The 23,762-nt window shown below is 39.4% G+C and overlaps 1 protein-coding gene and 1 long non-coding RNA gene across 2 annotated transcripts; both read left to right on the top strand.

The window, feature by feature from the left end:
• The first annotated feature begins 657 nt into the window (after nt 1-657).
• LOC131547222 (uncharacterized) lies at nt 658-4,956 on the top strand. The gene is made up of 5 exons (XR_009272873.1): nt 658-1,236; nt 1,611-1,698; nt 2,036-2,121; nt 2,968-2,995; nt 3,246-4,956. It is a non-coding gene; the product is annotated as an uncharacterized LOC131547222 (long non-coding RNA).
• An 810-nt stretch (nt 4,957-5,766) lies between these two features.
• Nucleotides 5,767-12,319, top strand: LOC131543559 (adhesion G protein-coupled receptor E3-like). The gene is made up of 10 exons (XM_058781013.1): nt 5,767-5,782; nt 7,884-7,904; nt 8,378-8,497; nt 8,878-9,059; nt 9,159-9,320; nt 9,395-9,601; nt 9,679-9,912; nt 11,644-11,709; nt 11,794-11,885; nt 11,980-12,319. The coding sequence occupies exons 1-10, from the start codon at nt 5,767-5,769 to the stop codon at nt 12,317-12,319; spliced, it is 1,440 nt and encodes a 479-aa protein (XP_058636996.1).
• Nucleotides 12,320-23,762: the final 11,443 nt, after the last annotated feature.

Below are 23,762 nucleotides of genomic sequence, written 5' to 3'. Positions count from 1 at the left end.
ATTTAAGTAACCAATAAGTGAAAAAAAGTTGTCTTTGTTAAACTTATTCTAGTTTTACCTTTTTAACATACAGGAGCAGCTATGAAGAATCCCGTGCTTCCCTCGCCAACTGAAGCAGAGGCTGAAAAACATATTAAGGATTATCTCCGCTTGGCCCCAGGGAGAACGCCGTCTTAATCAACTTGCTTTTTTGTTGTTTGTTTCTTTGTTTCAGGGTTAAAATAATAATAATAATAAAACAAATGACTGCTTATTTTCATTCACTGTTAATAAAATGATACAAATCATTCAACAGCTGTTGTGTTGTTTCATTCTGAGTGGAAATACTCGGGTTTAGTTATCATACTTATCAATTATGTGTAAACGCAAGTATAATCAGTGTAGCGGCAGCTGTTATCAATAGCAGTAAATATGAATGAACGTCTAAAACGTCTAATTATGAACGACGTCTATGCTATGTAAATCAGATGTCTCATAGACGTAACATTCTAATAATTAACGTCTGTAATACGTCCACCAGATGTCCTTGGAACGTCGGGAAAGGACGTCTATGCGACGTTTTCCAGATGAGCAAACGCCCTTAAAAATACGTCTCCCAGATGCAAACGCACACATCGCACAGACGTCCCCGCGACGTACGTGTGCTATCTGGGGTAACTGCAACGTTGTATGCACGTAATTTCATTACCATAATTTTTGTACGTTCTTTATGCTCTCTGATTACCATAATGCTATTTAAAAAGTGTGATTAAACTTCAGACACAAGATTGAACGTTCCTTCTTATAAAATGTGTTTCTTTTCACCAAGTCAGAATATGGACGATTGCTTTTAATATGCCTTTGTATAGCCCTATTAATAAATTCACATCAATTACACCCATACAGCACTGTTAAATATGTTGAAATATATTTTGAAAATATATTTTAAAAATACATAAAACAAAGTTAAAAAATTGTTCCTCACGATACATGTGTAAATATGTGTACGAAAAAATAAATTCCTATGCCCTAGATTTTAATGAATGTTTTTTCAATGTTGTTTCTACACCACGTTTACCATTTCTAAAGCTATTATATTATATTATATTATTTACGTAAAATTCTGCGTGACTTCTACATGCTTTAATGGACGAGCGCGCGCTGAACAGGAGTGGAGGAAGTCACCATGGAAACGGGGCGGCAGCTCAACTGTCAAGCAGCAACTTCGTCTTTCACTGTTGTTTTTACTAATTTCAGGTAAGTTTAGTCTCTAAAATTACACAAATAGTACATACAAGCGTTCCTGACACTTTCTTTCACGTAAATGACACGCTTCCGTTGAATATTTACTAACTATAAGAGGTAACGTTAACTATAGAGCTCTTGTTTATGAAAGTTTGGGCTTTTAATGTAATCTTATGTGTAGATGAGCGTTTTTTATATAAAGTTTTTGCTGGCAGTTTGTCAACGGATGAAGTAAGCTAACCTTAATTAATTTAACCTAAAAGTATGCACTGTACAGTTAATCGGATACGTCACTTACATGGAGCGTGAAAATGTGCTGAAACTGAAAACAGGTTTTGATCTTTCATGGTAAACACATATTGATACCACTTGTTCTGTGATTTCAGAAGCGTCAGAAAAAACCCTCTATTACACAGAAGTTCCTGATTTTAACATTTCTGAAGGGAGCTGCTGACAGAGAAATACACATCACAGGTGATCTGATATCGCCTATATCACCAAGCATCTGTCATTTTCTTTTGCAAAATTATATATATATATATATATATATATACATATATATATATACATGTGAGTGTGTGTGTGTGTGTGCGCGCGTTTGTTTGTTTGTTTGCTTGTTAGTTATTTTAAAAGGGCTTTGATGTCCAAACATAAATAACACTGTAAGAGCATTACTAAATAAGTAAACCTAAAAATGTACATTCTGTTATTAAATTGTACATTCTGTAAATTATTATTTTTCTTTTCTGCATTTCACCTCTGCTATATTTTAAATAAACCTGGTATTGTGACAGATTGTTTATGTTCCTAGATTCTTCCATGCTGATGGCCGTGCACAAGAGTTAGAGCGTATCTCCTGTCGAAGAACATCTCTAGACATTATGAACCATCTGTCTAGTAAGTAATACCTCAAATATACACTACCTAAAGTTTAAGGGTCAGATTTATCATGTATTAGTATTTTTTGCTCACCACTGCTGCATTTATTTGATTAAAATACAGTAAAATAGTAATATTGTAAAATTACCATTTTTTAATAACAATTTCCTATCTCAGTATGTTTTAAAAAGTGATCAAAGCTGAATCTACAGTCTTCAGTGTCACATGATCCTTCAGAAATCATGCTTTGCGAAAACAAGAATAAATTACCTTTTACAATATATTCATATAGAAAACAGTTATTTTAAATAATAATATTTCACAACATTACTGTTTTTATTTATGATCAAATAAAGGCAGTTTTCTTGGTGAACATAAGAGACTTATTTCAAAAACATAAACTGACCACAAACTTTAATAACACAAGTGATTTGAATATTAATTCGTTTATTCTAATAAAATGCAAGAAGCTTTTAAAAATATTAACGTAAATAGTCATTTTTTCCTCTGGTGATTTGTATTGTATACCCATAATGCAATGCACAGTGCCGTAGATTCCCATTCTCTATCTCCAAGCTTCACGCTCTCACACCGTGTCTACAATGGATGCGACAAAGTGACTGTTAAAATTATTTGAACTTTTTGTTAGTACGTCATAAATAGAACGAGGCATCAGATTACTGTCAGGGATTTGTTGTGTCGTGCCGCACTGCATCCAGTGTAGACAACATCATATAATAATAGGTTATATTGTATTTTGTTGCGCCGTCCGGTGTAGACACGGTGTTAGAAATCTTATTAAATATCATTACATATGATGTATGTATGATGCCATCCATAACTGATAGAACGTTTCTATTTCAGAGACTGAAAATCATCAATAAACCAAAAGGTAATTATAACTTATTTCAAGAATAAGAATAAGAATAACAAGAATAAATAAAAATGCATCTGTGACTTAATATTGCTTCTTATTTTTCAGTGAAAGTTGAAAGTTCTCATTAAACACATTGCTTTCTTCTCATCTTTGTGCATTTTCAGATGTTGTGCATATTTATGAATCAAAATTTGTAACTTTCTTTCTTTAACTTTTTAACATCAAATTAACATATTAATTGGTTGTCTTCTTTCTCTTTTTTTAGTTTGGTTTAGCTCCAACCCCAATTAAGCAGACCTGAGCAGCTGAGCAAGGATCACCAGAAACTCTGCAGAAGGTTGGTCCTCCATGCCCAGGACTGGACACCAGTGTTGTAAGTCATCTATCTAGAAGTCATCCTGCCTCTCTGAATTGTCATGTTCAGAATAGATTGCAGGAGATCTCAACATTGTCTCTCAAGGTCCACTTACATGCAGAGTTTTGCTCCAACATAGTGCAGTGCACCCGAACAAACTAATACATTTTTCAGTTTTACTAACTATAAAGTCACAAACAGGTGAGTGTGATCAGGTGTGGACCTAAACTCTGGGTGTCAATCACTCAGGTCCCTTGCTCAGTAGTCAGTGGTTAAGGGCTGTCTCAGTCACAAAATTTAGTTTGCTCCCTAAAAAAATATGCAATATTTGACTCATATTCAATGATGCTATTATCTTTTTTCCCCTTTTGTTTGTGTGTCAATCACAGCTAAATAAAACCAAAGGCCATTCAGCCACAGGTCACTGCATCTTTTGCTGTGTAAGTTTTTTTTTTTTTTTTTTAATGTCAAACACATTTTCAGTATTTATATTTGGTTTGGTTTGTATAATCATTTTAGAGTCACCGTTTCTGTACGGTTCTTGTGTACTATCCTTTTAACATTTCAGCAGCTGACTTTTTTTAGTACTTGCATAGTAATTTTAATTGTACCACATTTGCAATGCATATTGCAACCAAAGACTTAAACTACTTCAGTCTATGTGCATTTAATTTATTTAATACACGAGTTTCACAATTTGAGTTGAATTACTGAAATAAATGAACTTTTCCACAACATTCTAATTTATTGAGATGCACCTGTATATAGCAGGGCTCCAGACTAACTTTTTAGAGCAGTGGCACCAGCGCCACTGAGTTCTACAGATGGTGGCGCCAGAAGCAGATTTGGTAAAGCTGGGGGTGGTGTGTGGGGGTATTAAAAATAAAGATAATTAAATCATAAAATTATTATAATTTTGCGTTAATAAGTGTAGTTACTAGTAATATTACACATTTATTTCTTGGTAATGCACATTTGACAGTAAAGCACTGAGCTTGAATTCGGAAGCACAAAATTTACTTTTATTAACAACAGTAACGTGCAAAATGTAAGTTTTATATAGAAAATTAACATATTCTACTCTTATTAAATGTACCATTATTTGTTTGTAGTATTATATGGAACTGGCCAACAACTTCAGTTATTATAAAAGGAGCTCTCTTGCTTTGTGTGATTCAGTCAGAGGAGTTTGTTTTTCAGTGTACTTTGTGACTTTTCTTACTTCATACACAAAAAAGAGCAAATATTTTACAAAATTTGATTTCTTGATGATTTAATATTTTATAATAGTGATTTTATAATTTCAAAATATAAAGTAAAAAGTACAAATGAATAACTAATAAGCCTATAAGTGTTCCTCTGCCACCATCTACTGGTTATAGTGGTAATTTGATGCCCCTTTTTTTATTTTTTTTATTTTACAAGTGTTTGTTTACCACAAAGTATATTTTGGTCATTCCTTTAAAAATAACATTTTAATTGTATGCTTTTTAAAGTTTTAAAGTGCTGTAAATAGTTGTGTGAAATACTTAAATGTGCTTGAATTTCTCTCTCAAAAGGTTGTACAAACCCTAAAATGCATAATGTAATGAAATTCAACTATTTCTGCCACAACACCACGGTTATAGTTAGCGTTACTACTTCTGGTTATATGCCAGCGTTGTTTGACCTGTTTATAACAGATTTCTGTGCAGAATTTGAATGCTTCTCACTGGATCTTGCAGCACTGTGCAGTAACAGTGTCGCGAAATCAACACTGCTTCCTGAGTAAACCTGTTCTGAGCTCGGAGAAGTTTGATTGCTCTGCGCTGATCCGAGCTGATAAATGGTCCGTGCTGCACAGCTCAAACGAGTAGCGCTGTTTCACTAGCTTTTGTTCCGCTTGATGTTTCTCATATGCAACAGAAATAGCAGCGCTTATGAGGTGGGGCAACGTAGTGGTCATGCTAGTGTGATTGCTCACAAAATTTAGTCGCACCGGCAGAAAAAACGGTCACAAAATGCAACCATTTGGTTGCAGTCTGGAGCCCTGTATAGGAAGTGACCAAAAACTGTGTTAAAAATTCTAGAAAATTGTTCTTATCCTGCGAGTCTCCACTCTTTTGTGCCCTGAGGTGGAAATGCCCAAACAGTAGGGAAAACTCTTGTGTACTTTTACATTTTTGACAACCATTGTTTTTTTATTATTATTATTTTTACATTTACATTTTGGTTATTGTTTTCTTTCTCACTTTAGATGCTGGTGAAAAACCGCCAGGCTAAAGCATTCAAAGTGGAAACTTCTGTTGTGGCTCAATAATCCAGGATTGTGATGGTGGAAGGAGCAGAAGAACCAGAAGATCAGAGATCAGGCAGAGATCTACCGGTGCGCCTGAGGAAACAGATCTACCTCATGTCTTAGTTAAACCAAAGATTCTCATCACTCACCTCCATGCCGTTCCGAACCTGTAAGACTTTTGTTCATCTTTGAAACATAAATGTATATCTTTTTAATGAAATCTGAGAAATTTCTGCCCCTCCATTTCACAGTTTATGCAACTACCACTTTCAAGCCTCAGAAAGGTAGTAAATACATCATTAAAGTAAACCCATGTGACTCCAGTTGTTTAACCTCAATTTATGAAGTGATATGAATGTTTTGTGTGCACAAAAAACTTTGCATTTTTATTTACAAAATAACATGTTCACGAGAGCACCATCATGCATCACTGTTGGGTTGGCATGAGAGCTGGCCATCTCATGGTGCTTTTGTGAAAATGCTTTGGAGATTTGTGAATAAAGACATACTATTTTTGTTATTGCTGTTTTTATGCGTACACATGGCATCTGTTAAAAATATCTTCATTTGTGTTCTGCACAAAAGGGTCTTATGGGTTTGGAGCGACATGAGGGTAAGTAATTAATGACATAATTTACATTTTTGAGTGAAATATGTTCTAATGTGGCTATAATTGGTCATTGTTATGTTTTATAAACATTTTCAATATTTTAAAGATTTATTGTTTTGAAAAATGATGTTTATACAGTCTACTTTTGTTGGTAACACTTTACAATAAGGTGTCATTTGTTAACATTAGTTAATGTATTAACTAACATGAACAAACAATGAACAATGCATTTATTACACTATTTATTAATCTTTGTTAATGTTAGTTAATGAAAATACAGTTGTTCATTGTTTATTCATGTTAGTTCACAGTGCAGTAATGTTAACAAACACAACTTGTGATTTTAATAATGCATTAGTAAATGCTGAAATTAACATTAACTAAGATTAATAAATGCTGTAGAAGTATTGTTCATTCTTAGTTCATGTTTACTAATGTTGTTAACTAATGAACCTTGTTGTAAAGTGTTACCCTTTTGTTAATATCAATACCTCTGTGATTATGGTATCTTTCCTTAATTATTTGAAATGTCTGCTAGCAAATATTATGCTAGCATATCTGTTTATAATGATGCTGAGCACAGAACGTCCTGAATGCTTTCATTCATATTTCGCTGTATATCCTATGTTTTTATTAATAATTTGGGTGCATTTTACTGTTCGTATTTGTGTGTTTTCAAAATAAATGAACTGAATTCATTTTGAGTCTATTCATCATTCACAGCAGTTGAAAAAGCCTTTAAATTAGTTTGGGCATATGAGGACATAAATTAGGTTAAACTACTGCATGTCCGCCCATAGAAAATAAATAATTATAAACAAATTACCAGCTGATTACCAGCACACAACTATTGATCCATAGCGTTGCCACGGCGTCGCAGTTACGAACTGGCGGCGTCACAAAGTTACGTTGTGGCGGCGTATCGCACCTTTCACTTTTCCGGTTGCCACGACGTAACTTTGGTCACCAGATTACGTTGCGGTTACGTAACAGTTACGTATTTTTGTTAGCTGGGATCATTATAAAAGTAACTAATTACCAGGGAAAGTAACTATTGCGTTACTTTTAAAAAAAAAATTCAAATGTCAAATAACTTTGGATGCCCCCAATATTAAATATGTTAAATTAATGAAATGGACACAACAAAATGAACAAATTTTTATTATAAAACATTGTACATTAATCTACACTATTTATCTACTGACACTTAGTATCAGTCAGTCAAGCATTATAATATAATATTATGATAATTCAATATTATATGATGATAGAACTTTAGTAATTAGAATAACCAAGTATGAATGCATATTTGTCATCAATATAAAACGCATAAGGATTAATGAGCTGCTGGGTTCATGAATATTAATCACGTTGTCTGCGTTCGCTCGAATTGATTTGCTGAGATCAAAACAGGGACGATAACAGGTGAACGCCAGCCAATGAGATTGTCGTTTGCGCATTAGTTCTGCCCACTACCAGAGAAACCGGCAGTTCTTAAAAGCTGAAGAATTCCAAAAGGAACTCCGTTATTTTGACAGGAAAATACAACAAAGAATATAGTTTACATATAGTGCGTCAATTCTGCATGTTATGAAAGACTCTCTTGCTCTGTATCTTTCTTTGCGTGTGTGTATGTGAGAGAAAGCGACGGCGAGTCGTGCGCTTCACACTAGAGTTTATGGTACGTCAAATACAGCTACACACTGCGCATCCATTCAGATGAACTGAAAAATTAAATTATAATAATATAATAGTAACGCCACTTTTTATTGGCAGTAACGGTAACGGCGTTGTAACGGGGGAAACAGTAATTCGTTTGATTACTCGTTACTGAAAAAAATAACGCCGTTAGTAACGCCGTTTATTTATAACGCCGTTATTCCCATCACTGGTGCCCAGGTGACGTCACCTTGCTCCTTGGATCCAAAACAAGCCATTTTTGGAGCTTGATTAAATGTTTTGTTTATAATGAGGAGGATGTTTTAAGCTATGAAACTAGCAGGATGTTTTAATGGTACGGAGACCTCTTATATGCCAAAAGAGAAAGGCAAATGTGATTTGTCATGTCATGACCCTTTTAATAATAAATAAGAAAGAAAAAAAAACCCTTAATGTAGTAAAATAGCTCATAACTACTTTTTTTTTTTTAAACAGAGGCAGAAGTCTTCATGGTTGGACCAGTTGTCACCCTAGAGAAAATCCCTCGACTTGACACGACAAATTCTTCTATGGACATCGATCTCATTGGGATCGCCAAGAACAACAATGAAACAAGTATGAAGAAATGTTTTTGTGTGAATAAACAAACAAATAAAGAAAGAAAGAAAAACGTTAAAGAAAAAAACTGAAGAAAGAGACGTACAACTAAATCACGTAGCCTACACTTAAAGATTTTCTTTGTTGTTTTACATTAGCTGCGTCTCATTTCAGAGGCTGCGTCCTCCAGAGGTCACATTCGAAGGCTGCATTCGTCATCGGGGCAGTCTCATTTAAGAAAAGTGACCATTAATTTGCAAAGTAAAAAAGAAATTGCAGTATTTTACACCTCACAAGGAATAACAGTCAATTTTATAACAGTTACTTTTCTTGATAGCCTTCAAAATGAGACACAGCTATAATAGTATTGCATATAAGCTTCTGTTTCTGTCTCACAGGATCAGCTAATGTGGGTTTCATGAGCTTCAACACGATGGAGAATCTACTGAAGTCAGACTTCTTCAACACACCAAACAACACGATTAAAACCATGATGTCTACTGTGATCTCAGCTACTCTTCCCAAAACCACCAACACTACACTCACCAAACCAGTCAACTTCACCTTCAGACACATCAGAGTGAGAGACTGAGATGTGCTTTTGTTTCATCTGAACACTGATTAACATCTGAAAACATCTAATATTCGGTGTTTTAATATTTTCTTCTTCTTCTTGCAGGAGTTTGATCCCAGCAGTTCTCTGTCCTGTGTGTACTGGAATATCAGCGAGTGGATTGTAGATGGTTGTTCTGTTTTAAAGACCAACAGCAGCTACACTGTGTGTTCCTGTGTTCATCTGTCCACATTCGCTCTCATCATGCAAACCAGTCGCCCACCAGAGGTACAGAACATTTCTAGTAAACACTGAAGAGCAGCACAGATGTGGCACTCATGTTCTCTGACATGTTTTCTCAGAGCGACTCACTGCTGGAGCTGTTGAATTTGGTGTGTGTGATCGTGGGGCTGGTATTCTTCACTTTGGCCCTGTTGACCTTTGCCCTTTGTCAGTGGAGTCCTGGAGTGAATAATGTGGCTCGAATCAACATCTGCATCAGTCTTCTGCTGGCTCACCTTCTGTTCCTGCTCACACAGCGGTTCCTGAGCCTCATACGGCCTCAGCAGGTGAGAATGATGAAGGAGCCCTACAGCTCAGCACAGCCTCACTGAGAATCATCATAACTGTCTCTCATGGTCTCCAGGTGTTGTGTGCCGTGATCTCAGGCCTTCTGCACTTCCTCTTTCTCTCTGGCTTTGTGTGGATGTTCATTGAAGCTGTGCTGCTCTTTATCTGTGTGAAGAACCTATCACAGATCAGCTCCAAAAAGAGGGAGGTGCTTAGAAATGGATTCTTGTGTGTGATTGGATATGTGGTTGCTCTGGTTGTAGTGGGCGTGTCTGTCGGTCTGGTTCCTGATGGCTACGGCAGCAAACAGTGAGTTTAGTGTTTTTTAATTTTTCTCCTCAAACTGTATCATTCCTTCCAGGGCTGGACTGGTAATCGGGCATACCGGGCATTTTCCCGGTGGGCCAACGCACTGAAGGGGCCGACAGAATTTTGTATTTATTTATTTATTTTTTTGACCAAGGACCATCACGCAGGGACTACGAGCAGCCAGTGGCCCATTGGTTTGTTTCCTGTATTGACAGCGTAAACTACCCAATCACAATGCGCTATAGACGGCGCTATGAAGTGTTTTGCTCCGCCTATATAAAGAACGCTTCACCCCAACTTCTTCCTCGTCGGCTTTTCCCACGCTTTCACAGCAGCTTTATCAAGAACAGGCTTGCTCTGCGGTGAGTGATGCGGCGTAAAGAGCCAGGAGGAGGAGGAGAGGAGAGAAGTTGAATCGGTAAAGTGCTTGATAGGGACTCGCAATGGAGGCAGGCATCTATCCTGTGTGCGCGCGCCATTAGTGCAGAATACGCAAACACTTTTTAATAAAACGTAAATTCGTCCACCGCGATTTTTTGGCCAAGTCATTTCAAGTGTGTTCATAGAGGTTTCCATGGGCCAATGCGAATAAATCTAGATTTAAATTCGAAAAGACACGATATTGTCAGACCTGACGTTTTTTTATTATCCAAAACAACTAGATGCAATGATACATATCTACACTACCAGTCAAAAGTTATTGAACAGTAACATTTTGAATGTTTTTTTAAAGAATTCTCTTCTGCTCACCAAGCCTGCATTTATTTTATCCAAAATACAGCAAAAACAGTAATATTGTGAAACATTTTTACTATTTAAAATAACTGCTTTCTATTTGAATATATTTTAAAATGTAATTTATTCCTGTGATCAAAGCTGTATTTTCAGCTTCATTACTTCAGTCTTCAGTGTCACATGATCCTTCAGAAATCATTCTAATATGCGGATTTACTACTCAAGAAATATTTAATGGATTCTTTGATGAATAGAAAGATCCAAAGATCAGCATTTATCTGAAATAAAAAAAGCTTTTGTAACATTATACAATACACCATTCAAAAGATTGGAGTCAGCATAATTTTTGTTTTGTTTTTTGGGAAAGAAATTATGGAAATTAATACTTTTATTTAGCAAGGGTGCTTTAAATTGATCAAAAATGATGATAAAGACATTTATAATGTTATAAAAGATTTCTATTTCAGATAAATACTGTTCTTCTGAACTTTCTATTCATCAAAGAAACCTGAAACCTGAATTATACTCAGCTGTTTTCAACATAATAATAATAATAAATGTATTTTGAGCAGCAAATCAGAATATTTGAATGATTTCTGAACAATAATGTGACTGAAGTAATGATGCTGAAAATTCAGCTTTGATCACAGGAATAAATTACATTTTAAAATATATTCAAATAGAAAACAGTTATTTTAAATAGTAAAACTATTTCACAATATTACTGTTTTTGCTGTATTTTGGATAAAATAAATGCAGGCTTGGTTAGCAGAAGAGAATTCTTAAAAAAAAAAAAACATTCAAAATCTTACTGTTCAATCACATTTGAATGGTAGTGTACTGTATATTATATATACTGTATATATATATATATATATATATATATATTTATATGGTGGTGGGCCACTAGGACCAAAAAATGCCAGGGCCGATTTTTTTGTCCCAGTCCAGCCTTGATTCCTTCATAAACTCCAAACTGTATCTTTTTCCAAACATCTGCTGGATTAAGATGGATAAAGGCTTCATCTGGAGTTTTCTGGCACCTGTTTGCATCATTCTAGCAGTAAGCATGTTTCATTTCCATGATTTTGATTCGTATTAAAAGGAAAACATGGTGATTAATTATTGATGTTTTTCTACTTTGCAGTTAAACATACTTCTCTTTATCTGCATCATCATCAGTCTAAACTCATCTCTCACAAAACTGAACGCTGAAGTTTCACAGTTGAAAAAAAACAAGTAATCAACATTATAATGTAATCGCTGAAAGGAAAACCACATTTAGTATTATTATAGTCAGTAAAGATACATTATCTTTTCTCCTTTCTCCCAGGATTATGGTGTTTAAAACACTGGCTCAGTTTGTGGTTCTTGGTTGCCCCTGGATTCTGGGTTTCTTCACTAATGGCAATAAGGTGCTGGAGATCCTCTTCCTGATCTTGAACTCGCAGCAGGGAACCTTCATCTTCCTCATCTACTGTGTCCTCAATCATGAGGTCAGACATCACATACTCAACCAAACAATCAGCTTTCCCTACTCTATATTCAGTCCATCTTTTCTTTTTCATCTCCTGAAATTAGCCACTTGGGTGAATATTACATTAGTATATTATTTTTTTTTATTTTACTTTTTGACAAAAAGTAAATTGTTACATTTTGAAGAATTATTTTAGTCAGTAAATAATAACTCACAAGAGCAGTGACTAATTAGTTATTTTTAAAATTACAACATTCTCAAAAGTTAAAGGTGCACTAAGCGATTTTTGCCAAATGATGTTGATATTTGAAAGCACCAAAACAAACATGCCCACACCCCAACAGGACCTCACCCCTACACTGTAAAAAAAAAAATCCGTAAAAAGAACAATGTACTGGCAGAAAATTACCAGGACATTTTCTGTTAAATGTACGGACATTTCCAACATTAAAAAGGAAAATTCTGTAGATTTACATTTTCTTCTGTACCATAAACAGACAATCCGTTTTGCAGAAATTTCTAAAAAATTATAGCATAGGCCTATCTTTAGTAGCAAATAAATCCAGCACAATATATACAAATTGAACATGGTTTATTTTTACCTCACGTAAACATTCTTAAAAGTGCATTCAGTAGCTTTTATCTGCCTTTAACAGGTGAAGACAAAAATATTATTACATCAATTAATTTAACAATGTGTTTTAGTTTTAAACAGCACCAGGCAGAAAAAAGAAAACGTGAGCAGCTACTTGTACAATATTGGTGTTGCACCAAATAGTGGTCACAAAGATAAACTTCACTGTGAAACAGTCAAGATTGAAAACATTTTCAGATACATGGGAAAAAATTAATACAAAGACCGGGCTGTCATTAATAACAATTGCTACAGACTTGTAGTCAATAGTCAAGTGAAATGTTATTTAAAAGGACAGTTCACATCAAAAATGTGAATTCTGTCATCTACAACTGACATGGTACTGCAAAAAAAAAAAAAAGAAAGAAAGAAAAACTTTTTACATCATTTGAAAATAAAGAACAAAGATTCATGCACTCATGCCTGACATTTCAATGTGAAACTAAGAGAACTATACAATCTAAATTAAGAGCGGGGCTCCAAGTGTTTGTGTGCTTTTATTATCTCTTGCCATGTGCCAGCCTGGAGAAACTACTTCTTTTTTCCTTTTGCTGCAAGTTCCATGTTGAGATTTGAAAAAAGCTCAAATTGTACATGGATACATGAGTCTTGGAAGCATAGGTTCCCTTCATCTGAACCATCGACCCTCGTTCAGGATTTCTTCACAGAAAGACTGGAAATGACGAGAAATTAAATGAATGAAAGTGAAGTATAGAGTAACGTGCAGATCAGGTTGAGATTGAAATATCAAGTTCCAGTTCAAACACTGTTTATAAAATGCTAAACTTGCATTTCCAGTGGTCTCCAATTGTATCCGTCATGTGATCTTGTCAACAATGTTTTATGATACACTTAAAGGGTTACTCCACCCCAAAATGAAAATGTTGTCATTAATCCCCCATGTCGTTCCAAACCCGTAAAAGCTTTGTTCGTCTTCAGAACACAATTTAAGATATTTTGGCCCAGAAAAGTTTGAAAAGCATCGTCAAAATAGTCCATCTGCCATCAGTGGTTCAATCTGAACTTTATAAAGTGATGAGAATACTTTTTGTATACAAAGAAAATAAAAATAATGACTTTATTCAACAATTCGTTACATCTGCGTCACAGTAGCGCCATTTTGGAGAATATCCACTGAATGCAAACTGTGTACGCTGTTCTGTGTCAGCCGCACCACACGGATACACTGTTTTTGTTAAATAACGACTTGTTGAATAAAGTTATTTTTATTTTCTTTGACTACAAAAAGTATTCTCATCACTTCATAAAGTTCAGATTGAACCACTGATGGCAGATGGACTGTTTTAACGATGTCCTTATACTACGTTTCTGTGCCTTGATCGTGTACGGACCCTTGCTGTCTATGGAGAGTCAGAAAGCTCCCAGACTTCATCAAAAATATCATAATTAGTGTTGCAAAGATGAACCAAGGTCTTATGGGTTTGGAACGGCATGAGGGCGAGTAATTAATGACAGAAATGAACTAACTTATATAATTTACATTTGCCATTTTCTACACTAGTTTTAATATGCAAATTAAAAACACATTTTAACACTTTATAAGTTAATTATTCACAATATTAAGTTATTTAAAACAAAAATTACCCAAATTGATTAGATGTGTTTAACATGTCCAAGCAAAAACTGTAGCAAAATTATAATTTAAATGCTGTTTTTCCTAAATGCATTTAGACTTAGGGGTAGGACACTTGGGATTGCATTTCCATCATAATACCGCATGATAATTGTAGCAAAATGCAGTGAGAATTTGAGGATGCATTCTGAGCAAAAGGTGCAGCAAAAGGGTAGCAGAATGCTGATTTAAATGTCTTTCATTTTTCTTAAACGCATTGACACTTACATGTAAGACATTTCAATAACATTTTCATTTAATACCCTGCAATGAATAAGTCAATGTGGAAAGCGTTTGGTTGACGGTGAATATTGACCTAGTGTGCGTCCTGTTGCTGAACCCCACCTAACGATTGACAGCTCAGGGGCGTGTTGCATTTTTAAATGCATTTCAAATCCACATTGACTTTAAATTCATAGCGAGGTATTAAATGAAAATGCAATTGAAACATCTTATATGTAAGTGTCAATGCATTTAAGAAAAACAAAAGACATTTAAATCAGCATGTTCCTACCCTTTTGCTGCAGCTTTGGCTCAGAATGCATCCTCAAATTCTCACTGCATTTTGCTACAATTATCATGTGGTATTATGATGAAAATGCAACCCCAAGTGTCCTACCCCTAAGTCTAAATGCATTTAGGAAAAACAGCAATTAAATGATAATTTTACTACAGTCTTGGCTTGGACATATTAAACATATCTAATCAATTTGTGTAATACATTTTCATTTTGCAACTTATAAAGCGTTAATATATGATTTTATTTTGCATATTAAAACTAGTGTAGGAAATGGCAAACGTAAATTATATAATTGAATTTTCATTTTGCACTAAATATTGCACATATGTATGGGAAAATGACAATTTATATACAGAAATACATTGCGATTTTACATATTGCATTGCCATTTTGCATTTCAAATTGAATTTTGCTCCCCATATGCTTCCATAAATAAAACTGTAGTGTTAATAAATAAAACAGAATACAAACCCTTGATAAGAATGCAGGGGGTACTTGGGATGCACAATACAGCAGCAATTACGACCTGTCATTAGAAAAGAAAACAAAAGAAACACAATGAATGTCATGAACTGCTGTCCCTTTAAAACATGACTCACATCTGACACATCCCAACTTTACATCAGTCAAGACATTTTAACTTATTTAAAACTGTCACTAGCCACAAATGGTCATTTTGACATAATTCTGTGTGCTTTTGTCTGTGTAAGAACTCGATGCGCTCCTGACGCGCGGTCTGAAGCGTGTGCGTTCACCGACAGCGTGCCAGTAACTTTACCGAACAAACTTCTCGTGTGTGTGTGTGTAACAAACAAGACAATAAAATGTATAAACCTACCTTTTTTGGCAGAAAAGTTGCGTTATCCTTGAAGAATTCCGCGATGTCAGATCTTCACCTAGTCGTATAATATCTTTTAAAGAATAAAAAAAGTCATAATGGTATCTTCTTTTCTTGACAATTGCTCTGCCAGCTTCTGTTGGAGGCACACAGCCCTTTAAACACAGTTGCACGACACTTCAGATTTAACGTTATCACAGCTGCTTAACATCACCTCAGTAACGTTAACATGCCGGATGCTTTACGGCACGCGCAGTAACAAATAATAAATGTGCAGTAAAAATTGGACAGCAAAGGACAGACTATTTTTCTCAACAGCGAGGAGTGAGACAGGGCTGCTGCCTCAGCCAGACTTTATTTAACATATATATCAATGAATTGGCAGATCTACTGGACCAATCAGACAGTCCAAGACTACAATTATTCGACACAGAAGTCAAATATTTACTGTATGCTGATGACTTGCTAATTCTATCTAAAACACCAGAAGGTCTTCAGAACAACCTTGACATTTTAACTAAATACTGCCACGATTGGAACTTAGAAGTCAACATCCAAAAAACTAAGATTATGATATTTCAGAAAAAACCCAGAAATCTAGAACATAAACATCTATTTACTTTAAACAACACCACACTTCAACATGCTTTACAATATAATTATCTTGGTCTGGTTTTAACTCATTAAAAACATTACTTGTAAAAGCCCGCAGGGCACTGCACGCTATTCAAACAAAATTATTCAAAATAGACATCCCCATCAGAATCTGGACAAAGATTTTCGATAGTGTTATACTGCCTATTGCCCTGTATGGAAGCAAGATCTGGGGCCCAACGAGTAACTACAGCCATAAAGATTGGCACAAACACCCTTTAGAAGCTCTGCATGTAGAGTTCTGCAGAAGCATCCTTCATGTGCACAGAAACACACCTAATAACGCCTGCAGAGAGCAGTTAGGCCGTCTACCCCTGTATCTAATCATTAAAAAAAAAGAGTTTTAAAGTTCTGGATCCACTTAAACTCTAGTTCTGAAGATTCTCTTCATTTTAAAGCACTAAAAACACAAAAAAATTAGTGCTCAAAAAAGTCATCTTTGTGTAATGGTGTCAGATCTGACTAACAAAGCACTCAATATCATTGACCCTGAAAAACCTGGAAGAATCAAAGAAATTATGAATGAAGAGAAGGAGATATACATACAGCATTGGAAAGAACAAACCAAAGACCAAAGTCGTCTCCAATGTTATTTAAAACTCAACAGAGAGTACAGTCTGGCTGACTATCTGGTCTCGGTCAGGAATATAACTCACAGACATTTACTGACGAAGTACAGACTGAGTGACCACCAGCTGGCCATAGAAAGAGGACGACATAAAAAGACGTGGTTACCTAAAGAAGAGCGAATCTGTAGTGAATGTAGATCAGGATCAGTTGAGACGGAGGAATACTTCCTCCTCCACTGCGACAAATACACGTCCTTAAGAGACGCACTGTACTGTCAAATACAGCAGATTATTCCTGAGTTCCAGTCACTCCATGAAAATGACAAACTAGGAATATTACTTGGTGAAGGACCTATTTCCTCTTTGGTTGCACAGCACAACATATTTATAAATGCCATAAACTAAGAAGTAAAGAGTGAACACATCTGCATTAGTAGTGCCATTAATGTTTATATAAATATATATATGGATGTATTTTGTTTTGTTTATTTATGGATGTATATTTGTTTTTTATTCTGTTATGTACAATGCTTTGTGTCACAAGCCGGGCTTGAACTTGGGTCTCTGGTGTGGTGGTTGTGAGATCTACCACTGAGCCACGAGAGTGATAATGTTGGACCCAAACGAAACACTTAAGGCAGTATTCCAGGAAATGAAGGTTTATTTAAAAAAAAAAAAGGTCTTTGCAGGAAAAATACAACAAAAGTTATTCTCGGACCGAGGTATTAATAACATCAAAATGGAAAAAGCCAAAAGAGAAAAACAAAACTCCATGAGGGGAGAAAACAAAGCCAGGGAAAAATAACAATCAAAGAAAGGAACTCAGGATACCTTACTTGGGCTAGCTTAGAGAGGCTTAAGTGAGACCAGGCAGGAAACACAGGGTACAGACTCAAAAACCGAGTGAGGAACCAAGGGAAAAATACACAACTTAAATACACAGGGGGAAACAAGGCACAGGTGAGCTGGATAACGCTAACAAGGCCACACGAGGAAGAACTAAGGCAGAGGAGAACACAGGGGACCTCTAGAGGCACGGAGACAAACTACAGGAGGAAGGATGCTGACAGGACCCCCTCCTCTAGGAACGGCTCCTGACGTTCCTTCCAGAACACCCCTGCCTCCGGGTGCGAAACTCCCGGATCAAACTTGGGTCCAGGATGTCTTTGGCTGGAACCCAGGAGCGCTCCTCCGGCCCGTAGCCCTCCCAGTCCACCAGATACTGCAGTGAGTTCTGGACCCTCCGGGAGTCCAGTATCCGGTGGACTGTGTAGGCTGGCTGGCCATCAATGATCCTGTGAGGTGGAGGGGGTCTGCGTGGGGGGGCAAATGGAGAAGACAAGACAGGTTTTAGCAATGAGACATGAAACGTGGGGTTAATTCTAAGTGAACGGGGAAGAAACAAACGATAGGAAACAGGGTTAACTTTCCTTGCTATGCGAAAAGGGCCAATGTATTTCTGGGAAAGCTTCCTTGATTCGACCCGGAGGGGCAGGTTCTTGGTGGCTAACCAGACTCTTTGACCAGCTCGGAAATTAGGGGCCGTCCGGCGGTGGCGATTGGCCTGACGTTGGTATCTCTGGGAGGTCTGAAGAAGGGCACGCCTAACCTTCCTCCAGGTCTGCCGACAGCGTTGGACAAAACGCCGGGCCGAGGGAACGTCAACCTGTGACTCTACCTCAGGGAACAATGGGGGGGTATACCCGAACTGGCATTCAAAGGGGGATAGCCCAGTGGCCGAGGACTGGAGGGTGTTGTGGGCATATTCTGCCCATATGATGTAGGTAGCCCAAGAGGTGGGGTTATTGGCCGCCATACACCGCAGGGTGGTCTCCAGATCCTGGTTAATTCTTTCCGTCTGGCCATTAGACTCTGGATGGAACCCAGACGATAGGCTGGCTGTGGCCCCAACCAGCTTGCAGAAGGCCCCCCAGAACCGGGATGAGAACTGGGGCCCTCGGTCGGAGACAATATCGAGGGGAATTCCAAACACCCGGAAGACATGGTTCATGAGGAGCTCTGCTGTCTCTTTGGGCGAAGGCAATTTGGGCAGGGGGATGAACCGTGCAGCCTTAGAGAACCGGTCCACAACCACCAGGATGACAGTGTTGCCCTGGGATGGTGGGAGTCCTGTGACAAAGTCAAGAGAAAGGTGCGACCATGGCCTACGGGGAACAGGTAAGGGATGGAGCAGTCCCTGAGGTCGCTGACGTGTAGACTTTCCCTGGCTACACACGGGGCAGGCCTCCACATAAACTTTAACGTCTTCCTTGATGGATGGCCACCAAAACCGCCGCTGAAGGAAGTCAAGAGTGCGAGCATTTCCCGGATGGCACGTCAAAGGAGACTCATGACCCCACTGCAAGACCCAGGCCTGGGCAGATTGAGGGACGTACAGGCGTTCTGCGGGACCACCTCCTGGGTCCGGCTCTTGGGCTTGAGCCTCTTGCACCACCCTCTCCAGTTCCCACTAAAGGGGTGCAACAATCCTAGACCTCGGAATAATCGATGCCACAGGTTTCTCCTGTGTCTCGGGAGAGTAGGCTCGGGACAGGGCATCCGGCTTGAAATTCTTGGTGCCGGGTCTGTAAGACAGGAGAAACTGGAATCGATTAAAAAACAAGGACCATCGGGCCTGCCGAGGATTCAGCCGCTTAGCCTGCTGGAGGTATTCCAGGTTCTTGTGGTCTGTGAGAACCTGGAAAGGGTGCTGAGCCCCTTCAAGCCAATGACGCCACTCCTCCAAGGCAAGTTTAACCACAAGCAGCTCTCGATCCCCCACGTGGTAGTTGCGCTCCGCATCCGACAGGCGACGGGACATGAAGGCGCAAGGGTGTAATTTTCCATCCTCACCCCTTTGCGACAGGATGGCCCCTACGCCCACCTCTGAAGCGTCCACCTCCACGACGAAAGGTCTTTCTGGGTTGGGGATTGAGAGAATGGGAGCGGAAGTGAAGTGGTGCTTGAGCTCCTTGAAGGCCCCTGCTGCCTCCGGACCCCAGTGAATCTTGCCTCCTCCTCCCTTGGTCAACGCAGTCAAGGGGGCCACCACAGAGCTGAAGTTCGTAATGAACCTCCTATAGAAGTTTGCGAAGCTGATGAAACGTTGAACCTCCTTAACTGTGGCAGGAATAGGCCAGTTGAGGATAGCTTCAACCTTCTTAGGGTCCATCTCCACGTGGCCAGGAGTGATGATGAACCCGAGAAACTGAGCCTGGGTAACATGAAACTCACATTTCTCGGGCTTCACGTAGAGATGATTGTCAAGGAGTCTCTGGAGGACCCTGCTGACATGCCCCTCATGCTCCTCCAATGAGCCGAGAAAATGAGGATATCGTCAAGATACACAAAGGCGAATAGATTAAGCATGTCCCGGAGGCGTCATTTATCAGTGCTTGGAATACAGTGGGGCGTTGGTGAGCCCGAACGGCATCACCAGATACTCATAGTGGCCCGTGGGGTGTTGAAGGCCGTCTTCCATTCGTCCCCTTGTCGGATCCATGCGAGATGGTAAGCATTGCGCAGATCCAGTTTAGTAAAATGGAAGCTCCTTGTAGTAGCTCGAAAGCAGTGGCCATGAGAGGAAGAGGGTATCGGTTCGAACCGTGATCTTGTTGAGGCCCGGTAATCGATACATGGCCTAAGACCCCGTCTTTCTTCCCCACAAAGAAGAAGCCTGCCCCAGCCGGGGAAGTAGAGGCGCGGATGATGCCGGCTGCCAAGGATTCCTTAATGTAGGTATCCATAGCTGTGCGCTCTGGGGAAGACCAGGAGAAGATCCGACCCCTGGGAGGGCAAGAGCCAGGGAGTAGCTCAATGGCACAGTCATAGGGGCGGTGAGGTGGTAAGGAGGTGGCCCGGGACTTGCTGAATACTGCCTTGAACTGATGATAGGAACTGGGGACTCGAGACAGATTGATGGACTCTTGAAACTCGGAACTAGGGACTGAGGGACTCAGGCAGGTGAGATGGCAAGTGGAACCCCAGTTTAGAATGGTGCCAGCGGACCAGTCGATGCAGGGATTATGTCTGCGCAGCCAGGGGTGGCCCAGGATAACCGGATATTCGGGAGAGTCAATAAGATAAAAGGTCTCCTCCTGCTTGTGTTGATGGATGGTAAGTTGCAGGGACTGAGTGGCCTCTGTTACTCTGCCCGGTTCCAGAGGTCTGCCATCCAATGCTGTAACTGCCTGGGGATGAGGAAGAAGTTGGGTAGGGATCCCAAGTTCCTTAGCCAAGGATAGATCCAGGAAGTCACCTGCGGCGCCGGAATCAATCATGGCCTGGACCAGATGCTGGTGGCCCTCCCAGGACAGAGTGGCTGGAACAGCTAGAATGGCGTTAGTCGGAGGAGCTCTAATTTTCCCCATCACAGCCCTCCTGCAGCTGGGCGGGGATAACCGTTTCCCGAGAGCTCGGAACAAGTGGAGCGAAAGTGGCCGGAAGCACCGCAGTAGAGACAACGTCGCTCCCTCATGCGACGTTCCCTCTCGCTGGGAGACAGCCTGGAACGACCCAACTGCATGTCCTCCGGGGAATCATGGAGCTGTTCAGGAGCCGGAGAAGCCCTGGATGCAGGAATACGAACTGGGGAAACGGGCCTGCTCACAGGAACTTGGGACTGAAATGCCTTGCGGCGAGCCACCCTCTGCTCTCTCAGACGATTGTCAAGGCGGATGGCCATCGTAATGAGGGACTCGAGATCAACAGCTGGCTCTCGGATGGCTAACTCATCTTGAAGGGGCTCGGACAGCCCTCCCTGAAAGCTGACCATCAACGCCTCATTGTTCCATCCGCTACCTGCCGCGATGGTCCGAAACTCGATGGCAAAATCTGCGGCGCTGCGGGAGCCTTGACTGAGAGTAAGCAGGCGCTTGGAAGCTTCCCGACCACTGACTGGATGATCAAACACTCGCTTGAACTCCTCTTCAAAGGCCGCGTAGGATTCAACACAGGCATCCTGGGATTGCCACACCGCGGAGGCCCAGGAGAGCGCCTTGTCTGAGAGAAGAGTAATTATGTAAGCAATCTTGGAGCGGTCTGTAGGAAAACTTGAGGGCTGGAGCTCGAAGGTCAGGGAGCACTGGGTGAGAAAACCCTGGCAGGAATTAGGATCCCCTGCAAAGGCCTTGGGAGGTGGTAATCGAGGCTCTGCAACTGAAGTAGGCCTGTTGCCACTCGGGGGTGAAGCGCCCGGGAGCCGTTCAAAGAGCTGGCGGATGGAACCCATCAGATCAGCGAGGAGTTGAGAGTGTTTGGCCATTAGCTCCTCCTGATGGCTGAGAACGGCTTCATGGCGCTGAAAAGATGACTCGTGTTGGGCAACCACTGCCAACAGATCCTTTGAGGTGAGTGTTTCTGGGTCCATGGCTGACTCGGTTTTTCTGTCACAAGCCAGGCTTGAACTTGGGTCTCTGGTGTGGTGGTTGTGAGATCTACCACTGAGCCACGAGAGTGATAATGTTGGACCCAAACGAAACACTTAAGGCAGTATTCCAGGAAATGAAGGTTTATTTAAAAAAAAAAGGTCTTTGCAGGAAAAATACAACAAAAATTCTTCTCGGACCGAGGTATTAATAACATCAAAATGGAAAAAGCCAAAAGAGAAAAACAAAACTCCACGAGGGGAGAAAACAAAGCCAGGGAAAAATAACAATCAAAGAAAGGAACTCAGGATACCTTACTTGGGCTAGCTTAGAGAGGCTTAAGTGAGACCAGGCAGGAAACACAGGGTACAGACTCAAAAACCGAGTGAGGAACCAAGGGAAAAATACACAACTTAAATACACAGGGGGAAACAAGGCACAGGTGAGCTGGATAACGCTAACAAGGCCACACGAGGAAGAACTAAGGCAGAGGAGAACACAGGGGACCTCTAGAGGCACGGAGACAAACTACAGGAGGAAGGATGCTGACAGCTTTGGCAATATGTATCCAAGTATGTCATGCCAATAAAGCAATTTGAATTGAATTGAGAATACACCGCATCAACAACAATTAAAAATTAATAAACTTATTTATAAAACTGAAAGTGAGCACACTGTAACTTACCTCCACGTCGAGTGAGATGTGACGGTGTGCTGAAAATGTCAAATGCGACGGCTCCGACATTCATTTGGCAAACAAGGACGACAGCAACTAAGTTAACGTTACAGTTTGTTACATTTAACAAAATATAATTTACCACGGAAGTGTAAGAACGGTTCCTCAAACCCGAAATCTTACTTTAAAATGAAATTTTGACCGATACTATCTCCGTGAATAATGGCGCCTGCTCTAGCACTGGAGCTTCTTGTTCCCACAATGCAAAGCGTAATTTAAAAAATACGGAAAATTCCTTCAAATTATTACGGTATATTGTACTGTATTTTTACGGAATTTTTTTACAGTGTATATTGATATCTCCGCCCCACATGTACGTACACAACCCTGGCATAACAACGATCGCGGAAACAAGCAAAGATGACATACAAGTATATTCAAACAAAAGCCAACACAGATAAGTTGTGTGAAACAATGCAAAATCAACGTTACCCACCTATCAAGAAGAAACAATGCAACCTCGGTGTCCGATTCAAGCCCTTCCCGCTCTTTGAGTTCTCTGCATCGCTGGAAAGCTGCTCCGATATTTACACGGGTCCTACCTCTTGCTTGATTGTAACCCTTCTTTTTAATGTTTTGTTCCTCCGATATTTTCCTCTTTTTTTATCTTCCAATTCTCTCTCTCTATAGTCGATCTGTTAATATCCATCTGTGCGCTCCAACGGAGCATTTCTTCTCTCTATCAGTAC

The sequence above is a fragment of the Onychostoma macrolepis genome, chromosome 01 (assembly GCF_012432095.1).
Source record: "Onychostoma macrolepis isolate SWU-2019 chromosome 01, ASM1243209v1, whole genome shotgun sequence".
NCBI lineage: Eukaryota > Metazoa > Chordata > Actinopteri > Cypriniformes > Cyprinidae > Onychostoma > Onychostoma macrolepis.
This window is presented reverse-complemented; position numbering and strand designations above follow the sequence as displayed.